Source organism: Saimiri boliviensis, chromosome 1, assembly GCF_048565385.1.
Source record: "Saimiri boliviensis isolate mSaiBol1 chromosome 1, mSaiBol1.pri, whole genome shotgun sequence".
NCBI classification, from domain to species: domain Eukaryota; kingdom Metazoa; phylum Chordata; class Mammalia; order Primates; family Cebidae; genus Saimiri; species Saimiri boliviensis.
This window is the reverse complement of record NC_133449.1, coordinates 77,080,492-77,098,262: the sequence shown is the minus strand read 5'-3', so window position 1 is coordinate 77,098,262 and position 17,771 is coordinate 77,080,492. Positions and strand designations below refer to the sequence as shown.

Below are 17,771 nucleotides of genomic sequence, written 5' to 3'. Positions count from 1 at the left end.
AACTCCTGGTCTCAAGTCTCAAAGCACTGGGATTACACAGGTGAGCGACCACACCTGGCTCTCATTCTTGATGGGGTGTTTTTTTTGCCTGTATTTTTGTCTTTTACAACCTTATAAATCACGTAAGTGAATTTCAGAGCTCTCAAACAATATTAGTGCAGTAAGTAAACAGGAGAGTAGGAGTGGGGTTTGGCCAACAGCACAGCTAAAATCCACTCATAGTGGTTGAGCTCAGCTGTTGCAGCTATTTGTCCTTAATAGTGGAAGGACACCTCCTCACTACAGAGAGTTGGGCAGTGACTTAGCTAATACAGTAACAGTGACATAGTATAGTATGCTAACTGGGACTAAGGGGTACTCTCGATAAGGTTTAATTTTTTTGTAAGAGAACGGTTTGGCTTAAATTGATGTAAAGTATCTACATAAACTACATAACAGAAGACAGGTAACTAAGACAAAGGAGGTATCAAAGAGAGGAAATTTGGCCATTTATCTAGAATTATCTGAGGGAGAACCCCATTGAATACAACAGATACAATCATTCTGGTTATTAGAGAAGTGTAAGAATCACTGTTATACATGGCTGACATATTCAGAGGGAAGAGTACCAGTGTCTGCAACTTATTTTGAAATACATTTTTAAAAACCAGATAGATGAATGAGTGGACAGAGGGATGAAAAATAAACAGGTGATAAGGCAAGTGCAGTAAAATGTTAATGGTGGAATCTAGTAAGTGGATATATATATATATATTCCCAGCAAAATTCTTTCAGCTTGGCTGTGTATTTGAATTTTATTCTATTTTTTGAGATGGGTCACACTGTTGCCCAGGCTGGAATGCAGTGCCAGAATCATGGCTCACTGTAGCCTTGACCTACCGGCTCAAGCAATCCTCCCTCCTCAGCCTCTCAAGTAGCTGGGACCACAGGTGTGTGCCACCATACCTAGCTAATTAAAAAATAAAAACTCTTCTGTAGAGATAGGGTCTCAATTTGTTGCCCAGGCTGGTTTTGAATTCCTGGCTCAAGTGATCCTCCCACCTTGGCCTTCCAAAATACTGGGATTATAGGCATCAGCCACCATGCCTGGCCACAAAATTTTTAAATAATAAAACAGGAAAAAAACCTGCCAACATTTTTTTTAACACGATGTAAACAAAACCTGCCAACATTTTTTAAGTGCTTTCCCTGTGTCAGGCACTTTGTATTAGTGATTTCATTTACTCCTCAGAAGAAGCCGGTGAGGTAGATGCCATATTACTACTCCTATTTTACAGACAAGCAAACAGGCACAGAGAGGCTAAGGGACTTGCCCAGAGTCTTACAGTTAACAATCTAGGCCAAGCTAAGATTCAAATCCAGGACTGTGTGTGTGCAAAGCCAGGGCCTTTAGTTGTGGGACAGAGAGATTTCAGCAAATGTTTCTCAGAGCCTCTGTTAAACATTACTATTACAAAACTTCTAGAAGAAAACATAGGAAAATAATTTCATAACCTTAGTCCAGGAAGAGTTCTCTAACATTACACAAAAAACACTATCAAAGAAAATAAATTGGACTTAATTAACATTAAGTTAAAAATCTTTACTAAGATAATGAAAGGGCAAGCCACATACTAGGAGACGACACTTGAAATGCATGTATCTGATAACAACCCTGTGGCATCCATAGAGGTGCTCTGCTCAGATCTCCCTTCTAGAGAGGATCTGCCTCAGCTTTCAAGCCAAGGCCACAAATTTCCTTGGGGCCACTTAGCCACTTATAAGTACAGAGGTAATGTAAGGGCTCACTATCTCTGTGCACAGTGGTAGAGCTCCCCACTGGATTGACGGAGACTTCATCAGAGATGTACTCCCATCCCATTCTCTTTCTACCAAACTAACCTTCCTTCCCCCTTTCTTCCCACCAGTATCAGACCAACATCTTAAGATTTTTCCCTATCTGTAACTTTTTTCTTTCCCTTTTATCTTTCATAGATGTCAGCCCCAATAAATCTCTTGCACTGCTAATTTCATATTGGCACCTGCTTCTCAAAAAATCCAACTGGCATACACATATCCAGAATATATAAAGAATGTCTACAAATCAATAAGAAAAAGATAATCCAATTTTTTTTTTAATGGGCAAAAGACTCAAAGAGTTACTCTGCAAAGGAGGATAGCCAAATGACTATTAAACCTGTAAAAAGGTGTTCAGCAGCTCTAGTTATCAGGAAAATGTATATAAAAACCACAAGAAGGTATTGTTACACCTCCATCAGAATGGCTAAAATTAAAAGGACAATACCAAATGTTAGTGAAACAAATTGAATTCTCTTCAGTTATTTTGTGGGAGTATAATTTGGTACAACAACCTTGGAAACCTGACAGTGTCTACTAAAACTAACGTGTATTTACCATATGACCCACAGTACTACTCTCGGGTGTATACCAAGAGAAATAAATGCTTATATCCACCAAAACATGAACAACAATGTTTAAGGCACTTTTATTCTAATAATCCCCAAACTGGACACAACTCAAATATTCATCAACAGTAGAATGGATAAATAAAATGTGCTATATTCATACAAATGGATTTCTCCCCAATAATGAAAAAGAATGTACTACTGTCACGCAGTATGGACATGACACATAAACATAGTGTTAAGTGAGAAAGTCATACTTAAACAAGTATACACTGTACGAATCCATTTATATCAAGTTCAAAAACAGATACAACTAATTACTGTCAAGGAGGTGAGAATATCCGGTGCCTTTTAGGGGCGGATATTGACTAGAAGAAGCCCTGAGGCAGCCTTGTGAGTGGCTGGAAGCATTCTGCATCTTAATCTGGGTGGTGGGTTACAAAGACTCTCTCCTTGATGACACTCTAATGAGGCTTCTCTGAGCCCTGTTCTCCACTAGGCCTGAGCCTTGGCCTTAACTACTGCAGATTCTGAGCACAAATTATTTTATCCACACCCCACACTAAGAGTCCTAAACAAATACTAGCACGTTCCTAGAATGAGGACTTCAGCCGCCTTCAGTTCCTGCTTGGGAAAGCTTAAGTCTGACAAAATAACATTATGTTTGTTCCAGTTCTACGAGCCTATAGTGACCACAACGTTTGAATTTATTCTGAAACTGTTGTTACTGTATTCATTAAGTTTAATGATGGGTGTCTTGTTTTTTCAACAAAAGAAGTCTCTTGTGGAGCAATTTCACTTTTGACCCCTCACTCTTACTTTTTCGTATTCTGAGATCACAGACCCAGAACAAATCCATTTGCTAATCAGATTTGTTTGTTTCTTGGAGGATTTTGACTTTTCAACTGCTGCATCATTAAAAAAATTATTTTCATATGTTTAAGGTAAGTTCTTTAGTACCAAGAGTAATGGTTTTCTGCCTTTTCAGATCAGTGCCCACTGTTTTATAACATGTATTTGTAACATCCCCTTTAGTAGCTTGAAGTGAAATTCGTAATCTACCTTACATGAATATTTTCTTTCTTCTCTTTTTTTTTTTTTTTTTCCTGAGACGGAGTTTCGCTCTTGTTACCCAGGCTGGAGTGCAATGGTGCGATCTCGGCTCACTGCAACCTCCGTCTCCTGGGTTCAGGCAATTCTCCTGCCTCAGCCTCCTGAGTAGCTGGGATTACAGGCATGCGCCACGATGCCCAGCTAATTTTTTGTATTTTTAGTAGAGACGGGGTTTCACCATGTTGACCAGGATGGTCTCGATCTCTTGACCTCGTGATCCACCCGCCTCGGCCTCCCAAAGTGTTGGGATTACAGGCTTGAGCCACCGCGCCCGGTTTCTTCTCTTTTTTTTTTTGAGACGGAGTCTCACTCTGTCGCCTAGGCTGGAGTGCAGTGGTGTGATCTCAGCTCACTGCAACCTTCGCCTCCTGAGTTCAAGCGATTCTCCTGCCTCAGCCTCCCAAGTAGCTGGGATTACAGGTGCACGCCACCACGCCCGGCTAATTTTTGTATTTTTAGTACAGACGGGGTTTCACCATCTTGGCCAGGCTGGTCTCGAACTCCTGACCTCGTGATCCACCCACCTTGGCCTCCCAAAGTGCTGAGATTACAGGTGTGAGCCACCACACCTGGCACACTGTGTTGTATTGATAAGCTATCAGAGTTGCAATTTTCCAATTTTTAAAACATTTTTGAATGAAACAGTCTGCCCTCAATATAGTGTATATTAAAACTCTACCAAAGCCGGGCGCGGTGGCTCAAGCCTGTAATCCCAGCACTTTGGGAGGCCGAAGCGGGTGGATCACGAGGTCGAGAGATCGAGACCATCCTGGTCAACGTGGTGAAACCCCGTCTCTACTAAAAATACAAAAAATTAGCTGGGCATAGTGGTGCGTGCCTGTAATCCCAGCTACTCAGGAGGCTGAGGCAGGAGAATTGCTTGAACCCAGGAGGCGGAGGTTGCGGTGAGCCGAGATCGCGCCATTGCACTCCAGCCTGGGTAACAAGAGCAAAAACTCCAACTCAAAAAAAAAAAAAAAAAAAACCCTACCAAAATATTTTCTATTTACATATGAAAAGGAGTTGTGTTCTAGGCATACATTATTGTAATAGGTGTTTCACCTACATATGAATGTTTGTGAGACATTGGAAGGTCATGAGAATGAGGGACAATTCTTTTTTTTTTTTTTTTGAGACGGAGTTTCGCTCTTGTTACCCAGGCTGCAGTGAAATGGCGCGATCCCGGCTCACCGCAACCTCCTCCTCCTGGGCTCAGGCAATTCTCCTGCCTCAGCCTCCTGAGTAGCTGGGATTACAGGCATGCGCCACCACGCCCCGCTAATTTTTTTTGTATTTTTAGTAGAGACGGGGTTTCACTATGTTGACCAGGATGTCTCGATCTCTCGACCTCTTGATCCACCCGCCTCGGCCTCCCAAAGTGTTGGGATTACAGGCTTGAGCCACTGTGCCCGGCGCGTGGGACAATTCTTGACTATGCTCTTTCCTATCTCAAGGACCTGTTGCCTGCTGTTTCCCCAACTGGAATGTTCTTTCCCTCAATCTCCCTGTATATGCCTCTTATACCGAAAACTCAGTTCAAATGTCACCTCCTCAGAATATTCCTCTCCCTCATTCACTTTTCATTTGGCAGTTCCTTCAGAAGACTGAAATTGTAAATGTTTTCCATCTCTTTGAAATGTACATATTTTAAAAAGCTAAATAAGCCTCTTGCTAGTTTTACATCCTAAGAAGGTCTTTCCTGGGGGCCTTGGAGCCATCTTTCGGAACTGTGAACATCAAGGATGGTGCTCCATGTCTCTCTCTGTCTCTAGGAGGGCTTAAGTCTTCACTCCTGGCTCCAAGATATAACTTCCCATTATTAGCCATTGAATAAAGACGATTAACAGGTGTGTCATGGATTGCACCTGATCAAATGAAAGGGTGAGATTTCTTTCTTTTTGTGTGTGTGTGTCTTTGCACTCTCTTCAGTGGACTGCCTGTGATGTGCATCACAGTATGTTTTAGCATACATCCAATAAAACGGTCTCATTCTTTTGTTGTACATTGTGCATTTCATGGAAAGAAGAGTTTGGGGTTGACAGGATATTTTAAATTATTTCCCCACCTGGATCCTCCTGTTTAGGGAACTTGTATGTCAGGCTGATATTCCCCATTCCCTCTCCGTACTTACTTTAAGCAGTAAAGGATAGCGGCAAGGGCACGGAACTTTGGAGTCAGACAACCCTGGCTTTTAACTGTGCCTCTTCTTTTACCAGCATTCTGAAGTACTGTATGTTGAAGTACTGAACCTCGAATTCTTCAGCTATAAAATTAGGAATAATAAATGTCATAGATGAGGTATAGAAATTATCTGACCTATAGCAGGTACCATTCAAGTGAAAGTAACGAAGTTATCCTAGGTCCTTTAATCGCACTAAATGTTTGCTCCATTTCCCCTTTTCTTGGTATCCCCTTTTCTTGGTATCTATGTGAAATCTCGGAATAAAGTGTCCACTTCACTAATCTTGAGTACACTGCGTAATGAGACAACCAACTCGAAGTGCAGACCTTTTCAGTTTACATGGGTTTCAGCAGGTAAAATACGTAAAGTTCACAGTGCCCTCGCAATTTAGATGGACGAAAAAAAATCAGCCGGGGGGTGGGGTAGGTCCCCGTATGCAAATGCAGGAATTACAGAAGAAGACAGGCCCCGCCGCTGCCGCACTTCCCCCTCCACAGTCCCGCGCACCGGCGCGGAGGTGGAGATTTGCATGTGCGAAATCGGGAAGAGGGGGAACCACCTCTCGAAAACCCCGGCCGTCGCCCTCCCCGGCCGGCAAGGTCAGCCCCACTTGGGCCGCCCGACGCGCCCCCAAAGGCTCCCGGGCGGCCGGCCCTCTCTACGTCACCCGCACCCTTCCGCCCGCTCCTGAACTTTAAACCACACTCGGAAGAACAACCTGGAGGAGGGGGATTTCTTAGGAGCCGGCGGCCTTCTCACGCCGCGAGCCGTTACCTCCCGGCTCCGGCCGTTCCCTGAGTTCCCGAAGCCCCCAAGGTTCCCGCTGCCTCGACCCCCTCCCGATGCCGCGCAGCAGCAGCTCCGGGGGCGTACGCGCGGGGGCGGACAGAGAGCGTGCGCGGGGGCGGGGCGCTGGGAGCGGTCGCGCGCGCGCGCGGCGGTGGCCGCGAGGACGCCCCACCCCACGCCTCCGGGTGAAGGCGGCCGAGCAGGGTATACGTCAGCCGCGGGAAATTCCCCTCTCGCCAGGCTGCCCGCCTCTCGGCCGGGCTGGGAATCGGTTCTCGCCCCGCTCCGCCCCCTACCCCTGGCTCCCGCAAGGTGGACAGGCGACGCTGGGCGACCCGGAGCGCAAGAATTCAGGGGGTGGGAAGGTGTGAGCCTCAAACCCAGCCGAGGGCGGGAAGAAGGAGGAGGACCCTGGGGTGGTCGGGGGACTGGGGGCCCCGCCGCAGAGCTCCCTCGGCCTCCTGACTGACTGACTGCAGCCGCCTCGGGCCGGGACACTGGGAGCTGCCTGCGGGAAGGCGCGGGGAGCGGAGCCATGGCCTCCGGTGAGTGTTCCCGGGGGAAGGAGCACTTCTGGGGGTCCTGCCGCTGAGTTCAGGGAGCTTAGTTTTGGCTGGGGCGCGTTCTGTCTTTGAAATCTTTTATGGTAAAATTGTCAGCTTTTTAAAAAATTACCTGCTTCAGGGTTTGCGTGCGAAATCCAAGCCACGCTCGGTAATTTGATTCTGTTGTCATAGCAGGAACCTTAGAAATTCCCACCGACTTGATTTTAGGATTAGGGAAGTCATAATCGAACTAAAGGAGTACGAGGAGTTCTCATACTTAAAAATGGATATGTATTGAAGTGGTGGTTTTATGTTTTAGAACAGGAATGAGGAACCTTCAGACCTCGGGCAAGCTCTCTCCCCCTTTTTAATTTAATTTCATCAGATGCAAAGAGGTGATCCCCCTTGTACTGACAGTTGTACAAAATGTGGCGCGGCTTTAAAAATCATCCGTGGTATTTTAACACAGATTTTAAAATCCGTGGTATTTTAAGTGTTAATGTTGCTTCGACCAACTGTGGGCCGGGCGCGGTGGCTCACGTCTGTAATCCCAGCACTTTGGGAGGCCGAGGCGGGAGGTCCTGAGGTCGGGAGTTCGAGACCACCCTGGGCAACATGGTAAGACGCCACCCTCTCCCCGTCTCTACTAAAAATACAAAAATTAGCCGATAGTGGTGGCGCATGCCTGTAATCCCAGTTATTGGGGAGGCCGAGGCAGGAGAATCACTAGAACCCGGGAGGTGGAGGTTGCAGTGAGCCGATATCGCGGCCCTGCACCAAAGCCTGGGAGACGGAGCGAGACTCTGTATTTAAAAGAAAAAAAAATGTGTAGTTTTTATTGTGAGATAAAGCACAAGGTTTCCAATCTGACGAATAGGGACGTTGAGTCCCCGGCTCCTCCCCTCTGGAAATACGGGAAAAGAGGAGTTTTAGAATATCCGTGCTTTAAAATAGTAAGATTGAATACAGCTTTATTACTTTTGAATATATATTTTCCCTTAATAAATGCTCGAATCTCTTCCTTTGGGGGAAAATAAGTTTATAAGAAACATTGCAGGGCAAGAGAGGGTCTCGTGTATACACAGACGTGGTTTGGGGCTGCCTGTAGTTTAAGGTTGAGGGGATAGAGGAGCCGGGGCCGGGAAATAAATCAAGTAACCTGGGTTCGATTTGGAGTTTTACTAGGGTTTTGGCAAGGTGAGTGGGGGGCGCTTTCCAGACAGAGGAAGCAGCGTGAGCAGAGGCAGAGAGGGCTAAACACATATATTAAATGCTGTACTAAGAGAATGAAGAGGGGACCCCGTTTCTGAACTTGACTCCCATCCCTAAACTGCCTGGTTCAGTGACTCTTAGAAGAAAGCCGATGTCTAGTAGAGAAGAGGAAGTCGGAAGCTTAAAGAATCTTTAAAACGTTGAGCAGAACAATGCTATAGCTATTGCTGTAGGCAGAAAAGGAAATTGGGGTGTTTCACTTGACATTTGATTTCAGTTTGTGGTTGTGAGAACACAAATGTAGTTTAAACTATTTCAACTTTCCCTTTACCCACTTAAGTGACCCCAAACTTTCAAATAATTCTGTACATTTATGAATTCCAAGCATGTGTAGATTGTAAGTGCTAAGATGACTTCAAATCTTTTGTTAATTTATTGGTTATCAGAAAGATTTTATTTGGAAGTAATGAAGAATACCTAACATAAGTAAGAAAGTTCAGCCTTCTGGCGATTTAATCAAACATTACTACTATATTGCATGAATGTAATACTTCTAATTTTTTCAAATGCGAGAGAAAACAACCATTTCTATATAGACTATTCTAAGACTCACATGATTTTAAAATGTGTTACAATTTAAATTTGTTCATTGACACTGTATTTTGTGCTGTTGTGAGGACCAAGGATTCCCTAAATGTGAGGAGGAAATGTTTAAAGAAATGGAAAGTTTTAAAGGTTTGGAAGTTGAAGGGTGATTTAACTTTTTGTTTTTTGGTCTTTCCTGAAGAGTTGCATTAAAATGGGACTATTTAAAATGTAACAAGTTATTTAAATTGTAATTCAGTTATTAGAAAACTATCAGGCCTGGAATTTTAAAAAATGATTAAAGGAATCTGTTTACTTTTCCTTAATCTGTTATAAAGACCTTAGAGATGGAAAAAGATTCACTAATGAAATTCTAAATTCCCATTCTGTTTTGAAACAGTAATTTAACCGGAAGAGTGACCAAAAAAAATTGCTTAGTTTTTCATTGTCTAATTTAGATTATGTTGTTAGTAAGGTAGCATTAAAACTCAAAAAGTACTTTTATTCATTACAAAGCATTTAAGAATATTTCTTCATTTCTCACAAGATATCATATATGAATAGGTATATGTAGTTCAATATGTGATATCTATAATGTAAAAGTAACAGATATAGTCTAAGCAAAATTATATAATTTAGAATATAATTTAGAATCATGTATATACATATGATTCTAAATTTTATTTAGCTAAGTTAGCAGATTATTTAGGATTTCACAGCATGTATTAAGCTGCTTTTTGTTGCTTTTTTTAAAAAAATTATACCTTGATTACAGTCTTTTGACATAATTAATTATAGACATAGTGAAGAAAAATGTTACCAAACCCATCTAAGGTATGCATAGTGGGCAGGCATAGCTTTTGTATATTTATGATTATATTTTGTTTACTGTAAGTAGAGTTAGATATTTTATATCTGAATTTAAACCTTCTCATTGTTCCAGTAAAAAAGCAAAATGTCTTTGTGTGGCATATAACTCTGTTAACTAATAATGAGTGTTGTCTTTGGTAAAATGTTTTAAAATTTAGATAATTTGTTTTTATTCACGTTTTTCTTTAGTATGGTTCTTCTGTGTCACACAATAGGAAGTACAGGAATGAACTGTTTTTGTAAACCTTACTGCTCACCAACTGTTTGTAATGTGAATTTCAAGAGAACTGGTTTTTTTTTTTCTTAAGGGAGGGGGAAGTAGAAGTTAGTATGATGCAACTTAATCTTTAATAACAGAGCTGGAAGTTGGGAATGGATAGCTACAGCAAATGACTTCTTTTTTTAAGTACAAAGCCACACATGAGCATGAATGTTTCAGAAATGCAACACATGAAAAAGTAGAAATAACAGTAGTGTTAAATAATTAAGGTGATATATGATAGGCACAGATAAAGGGAATGAGTTAATCTAATGACAAGGGAGGGGGCCAGACAATGAATCATAATTGGGAACATATAGGTTATGCATAGTATCTTGCTCAGATACAATTTAAGGGACTCAGAATTTCCTTTTGTTCCAACTTTTTCTCATCTGGGTTCTCTGAAAATGATTTTGTTTGTAGGCACATGACCCAAATATTGCATGGGATAAAACTGTTTTTCTGAAATTCATATTTTTGGGTCTCTTGTATTTTTGTTTTTAAAAGACAGGTGATTTGGTCTTGTCATTTGTTTTTAACTTTAATACCTGTATAATCTAGGACAGATTTTAAAATTTCTTTATTTTACCTTGGCATGTGAAAGTTTTTTCCAAGACTTACCTTTTCCCCCACATGGTAACAGAATCCCTATTACAAGAATCTTTTATAGTTTTTACCTTGTGTGCATATGTCAGTTGAATACGCATCTGAATACTTTGATTCTTAAGGCCTGATTCAAAGTCAGCCTGATGTGTTGGAGTAATAAAGTCAGCCTGACATATTGGAATAGACTTTGGCTCATGAGAGACCTGGTTTGAGGAAAAAGAGAATAGTTCTTATTTTCTTTTTCTCCAGATTGAGTAGAGGTGATATTTGGAAAAATATATGTTGTTAACTCCATTTTCTCCTTCAGGTCTCAGGCAAAGTCTGTCACCCAGGACCTTTATGAGAGACGTGCAGTTTAGTCAGCTATTCTCAACTGTGGTGTTGACACACTGGTGTGTCAATCATTTGTGTGATGTGTTGCAAGAGTTAAGATATTTATTTTGTAAATTATTTACTTTTTAAATAAATGAGAGCATTTGAAGGCTATCTCTGTAGTGTCATTTTTCTTGCTTGCATTTGAATAAGATTCTTTTTTGAGTGGGAGAGAAAAGGAAGTTACAAGTAGCCAGAATTGCTTTGCCTAATTTATCCATGTCCTAGTCCATACTTGTACCTGAATTTTTAGATTGCTTCTCTAGATATGTGCATTGGGTTGTTTCCACTTCCTGTTTAAGGCAATTGTTCTTAATCAGGAGTGTCTTAGAATTTCTTGGAAGGCTTTTTCAGAAAAATGTATATGGGCTTTAAAAACCTTGAAGATTTGTATTTCTCTTAAACATCTCGCGGCCGGGCGCGGTGGCTCAAGCCTGTAATCCCAGCACTTTGGGAGGCCGAGGCGGGTGGATCACGAGGTCGAAAGATCGAGACCATCCTGGTCAACATGGTGAAACCCCGTCTCTACTAAAAATACAAAAAAAACTAGCTGGGCGTGGTGGTGCATGCCTGTAATCCCAGCTACTTAGGAGGCTGAGGCAGGAGAATTGCCTGAGCCCAGGAGGCGGAGGTTGCGGTGAGCCAAGATCGCGCCATTGCACTCCAGCCTGGGTAACAAGAGTGAAACAACGTCTCAAAAAAAAAAAAACCAAAAAAAAACAAAAAAAAAAACAACATCTCAAGTGGTGTAAGGATGTGCATGTTTTGAAAAAACTACCTAGCTGATTCTGATGTAAATCCCCAGTATGAACTGTGTTCTAGGGATTTCTTTGGATCTAAATACTCATTTGAATATACCAGGATGCATTATCTTCTTAAATTAAGTTGCATTTATTTTAGGTTGCAGGTTATGTGCTGTGTCAGTTTTTGTGACTTTACTTCCAGTTGCTTTGATGCTTGATTTTTAAAATTTGGCACTCTCATATTAGCATGCCATTCATAATTTCTTTTTCTTATAACTTCATATAATTTTCAACTTTAGTTTCATCTGTAAGATAGGATAAAAATTTCTATTGTTTTTCAAATGGAGATTAAAGAGGATCAAATGAGAAATGTGTATTAAAGGGGTCTTAAAATAGTGTTATAATTATAATAATTAACTTTTTTCTCTATGTTTGATGCTGGTTGCTAATTCTAGCAATAAGATGTTAGTAATGTGTCTTTCTGATAATTTATGATCCATTTAAACATTTATTTCAATGTCATTTTTTTTACCTTAAAAACTTATGCTTTATTAGATAGGCACTATGTTTTAAAATAGTACTCTGTTTTGCCTAAGTGCAAATAAAAACATAAATATATCTTAGAAATATTTTGGCTGTATTTCAGATGTTATTCTGGTGTATATTAGCCTTTTAAAATACTATGTTGAATATAGGGGTCAGTCCCAGCTTTGCATAGTATTGGTTAAAGAAAAATACAGTAATCAACTCGTTTAGAGCCAATTTTGAAGACATTTTGGTGCTTTTCAAAACTGGCGACTTGCACTCATTTTCCCTACAATTCCCTGATTTGTATTTTACCGTCTTCCACTCCATAGATGACTACATTTCAGCACATTTTATATTCAGGAGGAATGGCACTGCGCAAAGCACAGTATTGAAGAAGGAAATAACTGGTGAATTATACTGATGCATTATATAAATGATTTATAGTTGGGAAGTTTTTAAAAAATCATAAACTCAGACAAGTTGAAATATGAATGAGTATGAGGAAATACTGAGGTATAGCAATTCTGGGACCTACAAAGCACTATTTGTTTTTCTTAGTAGTGAAATCTAATTTTAAAAACTGAATAATCACTTATATGATTATTTAACAATTGAATAACTTGTATAAACAAAAGATCTTAAGACTTTTTAGTCATTCAATAGTTGTTTAATGAATATCTGTGTACAAGGTACTGATGAGTAAGACAATTTCTGCCTTCAAGTAGCTTGAAAAGATAAAACAAGTAGCTTTATTTCAAGAAGAAATAAGACAGTAGGTTTTCCCTAAGAGTTATTTGGAATAATTGCTATAAACAGAATACTATGATAGTTTAAAGGAGGGGAGATTATTTCCAGCTGAGGGAATATAGAGTATTGCAATATACTCTGTTACTTGGTTGTAACCTCAGCTTGTTGATTTTTACCAATTAAGAGCTTCTGCAATAGGAAAAATAAATTTCAAGGATTTTAAGTACTCAATATTATATGACAACTGATATTTGTGTAAATTTTACTATTTAAAAATATTTAATCTTTTCAACAACTACTTTTATTTTTATAGACTTTTTCATAAACAATCAAAATAAGTCATGTAACCAATGAAGTTGTTTTTGTTTTTGTTTTTGTTTTTGTTTTTTGAGACTGAGTTTTGCTCTTGTTACCCAGGCTGGAGTGCAATCGCGCGATCTCGGCTCACCGCAACCTCCACCTCCTGGGTTCAGGCAATTCTCCTGCCTCAGCCTCCTGAGTAGCTGGGATTACAGGCACACGCCACCATGCCCAGCTAATTTTTTGTAGTTTTAGTAGAGACGGGGTTTCACCATGTTGACCAGGATGGTCTCGATCTCTCGACCTCGTGATCCACCCGCCTCGGCCTCCCAAAGTGCTGGGATTACAAGCTTGAGCCACCGCGCCCGGCCTGTTTTTGTTTTTTTGAGGCTGGAGTACAATGGCTCAATCTCAGCTCACTGCAACCTCCGCCTCCTGGATTCAAACACTTTCTCTTGCCTCAGCCTCCCAAGTAGCTGGAATTACAGGCACCTGCTACCACACCCAGCTAATTTTTTTGTATTTTTAGTAGAGACAGGGGTTTTGCCATGTTGGCCAGGCTGGTCTGGAACTCCTGACCTCAGGTGATTCACCCGCCTCGGCCTCCCAAAGTGCTGGGATTACAGGTATGAGCCACAGTGCCTCTGCCTCCCAAAGTGCTGGGATTACAGGTATGAGCCACAGTGCCTGGCCTCAATGAAATCTTTGAATGCTCACTGTGAACCTAGCATTTTTATTCACACTCCCTCCTCCCAAAGTCAACCACTTAACCATTAACGATGTCATTTTATGTCAGTTTCCCACCAAGACACCTTTAAATAAGTAGTAGGCAGGGATTTATTTGACCTTTACTTCAGCCACATAAATTATTTAAAATGTCACTTAAAATGTTAATTTTAACAGTTTTTAAGGGGAAAATGTACTTTTTCTTAAATACCCCTACAAGGATATATAAGGGTATGAAATATTTAAAATTGAAATATGAACTTGAAATATTTGAAATGTACAAGGATAACATTGTGAATTACTCATCTGCATATCTTACGTTTTTGAGTTAAACTGAAATAAGGATTATGAACTTGTTTGGGTTAAAGTTAGTTTTCTCTGGCTCATTATCTTTTACATAAACAAATAGGTGGTAGATTCAAATACAAGGAGTTTGCACCATACAGAATAAAATTAAAAGTAACAGTAATACTTTATTCAGTAACCCAAAGTAGAAACCATGGAACCATCAGTGATTCTTTAATTTCTGAGCTATCCATGATTCTTTAATTTCTCTTAATCCTAATGTTCAGGCACCAAGTGCTGTCAGTTTTATCTTTTAAATAATCCTTCATTCCTTTGATCACTGCCATATTTCAGATATACCCTTATCATTGTCCATGTTATTATAGTGGTCTCTAAAACTGATCACCTCGCTTACTTTTTTCTGTCTGCTGTGACTAAAGTTTTTACTCTAAAATGCCAATCTGATCATGTGATTTGCCTGCATCAAAATATTCATTGATTTCATCACACATAAAAGGAAATCCACATTGCCAAGTATGCTCTGACTTTTAGTTCTCTTTCTAAAAGTGAAAGTGTATTCCATTTACACTGGTGATTCCTAAATAAACCCTCCTCTATAGATACACTGTTCCTTTTTCCTCTTCATTTCCCTACTCTTTTGCTTCATTAACCACTCTTTCTACTGACAGTTAGGCTTTCCTGACTCTTTTGCTCTTATCATTTCCGCAGAGTTTTATTAGTGCTTTCCTTCCTGCTATAGTCTAATAATTTGTGTTGTTTGACTTGGTCTTCTGTAAGGTCCTTTAGAGTGGCAGTTTTGATAACATCATGGTATCACTACATCACTGTTATCAAGAAAGCATCTGATATAATAGACACCATTTATTGAATGTATATGTATATATGATACTTGGTAAGAATTTAGCCCATATAATCTGTAATCTTCACAACAACCCAATGAGGTAGGTGCTATTATGAGTATTCCTATTTTACAGAAGAGAAAACTAAGGTATTTTAATTTTAATAACATTTCCGTGGTCTTACTGTTAAGAAGTGGCTGGGTAGAATTCTAAATGCCTCTTCTCCATACTGTTCTGATAAGATCTACTGTGTTACCATTTCTCTGTATTGCTTGCATTCTAACAGGATAAGCCTTAGTCAGCAAAATGGATATGTAATTGTGGGAATTTAGAAATCACTAAACTGATTAAGGGATACTTTTTTTTTTAATGGAAAACATCTTCACACCCCTGAAATAAAAATACATTAACTCCCCTACTTGGAAGCACAGTTGAGTGTCTATTTACCTTTTCTCCCACAATTTGGATAATAAAAGATAGTAAAGTTGCATATATTTTAAACAGCTTTATTGACATATAATTTATGTACAACAAAGTACACTTTAAAATGTGCAATTTGATAAGTTTTGACATATGTATACAACCTTGGAATCATCACAAGATAATTAACATGTCCATCGTCCCCCCTGCCTTTCCTATCCACTCTGTCTTAGGCAACCAGTGATCTGCTATGGTTCATTGTATATTACTTTACATATTCTAGAGTTTCATATAAATGGAATCATACACTATGTTGTCTTCTGATCTAACTTCTTCTACTTAGCATGATTTTAAGGGTCACCCATGTGATTATATATATCAGCAGTTCATTCTGCAGAGGCATATTTTGAATTTTAGTTATTATAGAAAGTAAGTAATGTTTTTTCTCTGTTGTGTCTTACTTTGGATATGGTTTACATGGGAATGATTGCACATTCTTTGAGCATAAAGTCCTTCCTGGGGCTTGTTCTGATATGCTATGTGTAAGTTTTTTAATATTTAATGGAGATATAAAAAAACTTACCTATGCTTCTGCAAGGATTTAAATGCATTTTCACTTTCAGTGAATGGTCTTTTCATTCAGTATTACAAGTATGATGTAAAATCAAGCAGTTAAATACATTTAACTCACTTTAGGAGTGTAATCTTCTTCTCGGGGAATCTTGGGGGAAACCCTTCTGCTAGGTCTCACGTGGGAGGCGGATATCTCTGAAGTGGTTATCTCAGAACTTCATATTGACATTAGTTATAGATACTAAGCTATGAAGTGCTAAACATCAATATGATTTGAATGACTTGTTTTGACACTACACAGGGACTCAATTTGAATGGGGAAAAAAAAGGCCCCTCTCCTAGCCAATCTCCAACAGAACATTTCAACCTTGTTATTTAAAGTTAGGAGGAAAAAAAATCTTTATTTTAGTCTGCTGTTATGAAAAAACAAGTGTTAAAATGCATTATTAATCGTTACACTAATCTCACTGACCTCCTCCTTTTTAAAAAAATTTCAGGTGCGTATAACCCGTATATAGAGATAATTGAACAACCCAGGCAGAGGGGAATGCGTTTTAGATACAAATGTGAAGGGCGATCAGCAGGCAGCATTCCAGGGGAGCACAGCACAGACAACAACCGAACATACCCTTCTATCCAGGTAATAGACCCTTCTTCTGTGTCTGTCTCTATTAGTTGCCTCATAGATCAGCTATAGCAATTATTTTTAAGGGCCAGTTTCTTCACAGTTAGATCCACAGTTTTGCATTTTTATTTTTTCCTCTTTTACTTTTTTAACAGATCTATATTAGATAGATGTCTAAGGACATTTCTTAAATATAGTATGGAGTCTTCCCCACTGCAGATAGTTATATGGTGCTTGTGTATTAACCTAAGTAGAGCGACACATAATGTTTAGTGTACATTGACAGCTTTTGGATCATGTTCTCTTTCATGGAACACAAAGCTAATAAGGAAAACGCATTCTCTCCTTGCAGAGGTGAGTGATATTATTCTGTAGATTAAACATGGATTTGAGAACTCAATCACAATTCTGCTTGGCTAATCTTAGGACTAGAACATCTTTTTCTCCTTTTTCCTTACCTTTATTGCTTGTCCCTGATTCTCTGATTCGTTGACTGATTTGAAATAACACTTTTAAAATATGTTTTTTTTCACATTAGCATAAATTTTGAAAAGCTTTTGACTTTGGTAAATATACTAATAGTTACAAGATGTACTAGATTTATTTATTTTTATTTTTTGAAACAGTTTTGCTCTTGTTGCCCAGGCTGGAATACAATGGCATGATCTCGGCTCACTGCAACCTCTGCCTCCTGGATTCAAGTGATTCTCCTGCCTCAGCCTACCAAGTAGCTGAGATTACAGGCACCCACTACCATGCAGCTGATTTTTGTATTTATTTATTTATTTATTTATGAGACGGAGTTTCGCTCTTGTTACCCAGGCTGGAGTGCAATGGTGCGATCTCGGCTCACCGCAACCTCCGCCTCCTGGGTTCAGGCAATTCTCCTGCCTTAGCCTCCTGAGTAGCTGGGATTACAGGCATGTGCCACCATGCCCAGCTAATTTTCTGTATTTTTAGTAGAGACGGGGTTTCACCATGTTGACCAGGATGGTCTCGATCTCTTGACCTCGTGATCCACCCGCC

At 39.8% G+C, this 17,771-nt stretch overlaps 1 protein-coding gene and 1 long non-coding RNA gene across 8 annotated transcripts in view; one reads left to right on the top strand and one right to left on the bottom strand.

Moving 5' to 3' along the window:
- The window catches only part of LOC120360402 (uncharacterized), a 96,582-nt gene extending 89,987 nt beyond the window's left edge, over nt 1-6,595 (bottom strand). For all 5 annotated transcript variants that reach the window (XR_012517743.1, XR_012517741.1, XR_012517742.1 and 2 more), the window contains exons 1-2: nt 6,419-6,595; nt 5,650-5,781 (exon numbers count right to left, since the gene is read on the bottom strand). This is a non-coding gene — a long non-coding RNA (uncharacterized LOC120360402). The remainder of the gene's footprint in view (nt 1-5,649; nt 5,782-6,418) is intronic.
- Nucleotides 6,596-6,689: 94 nt separating this feature from the next.
- The window catches only part of REL (REL proto-oncogene, NF-kB subunit), a 46,789-nt gene continuing 35,707 nt past the window's right edge, over nt 6,690-17,771 (top strand). The window contains exons 1-2 of one of the 3 annotated variants that reach the window (XM_010333573.3): nt 6,690-7,034; nt 16,618-16,760. In XM_010333573.3, coding sequence (XP_010331875.3) covers nt 7,025-7,034; nt 16,618-16,760 — 153 coding nt within the window. In that variant the 5' untranslated portion in view covers nt 6,690-7,024. The other 2 variants (XM_074399506.1, XM_074399499.1) reach the window with 2 other exon arrangements.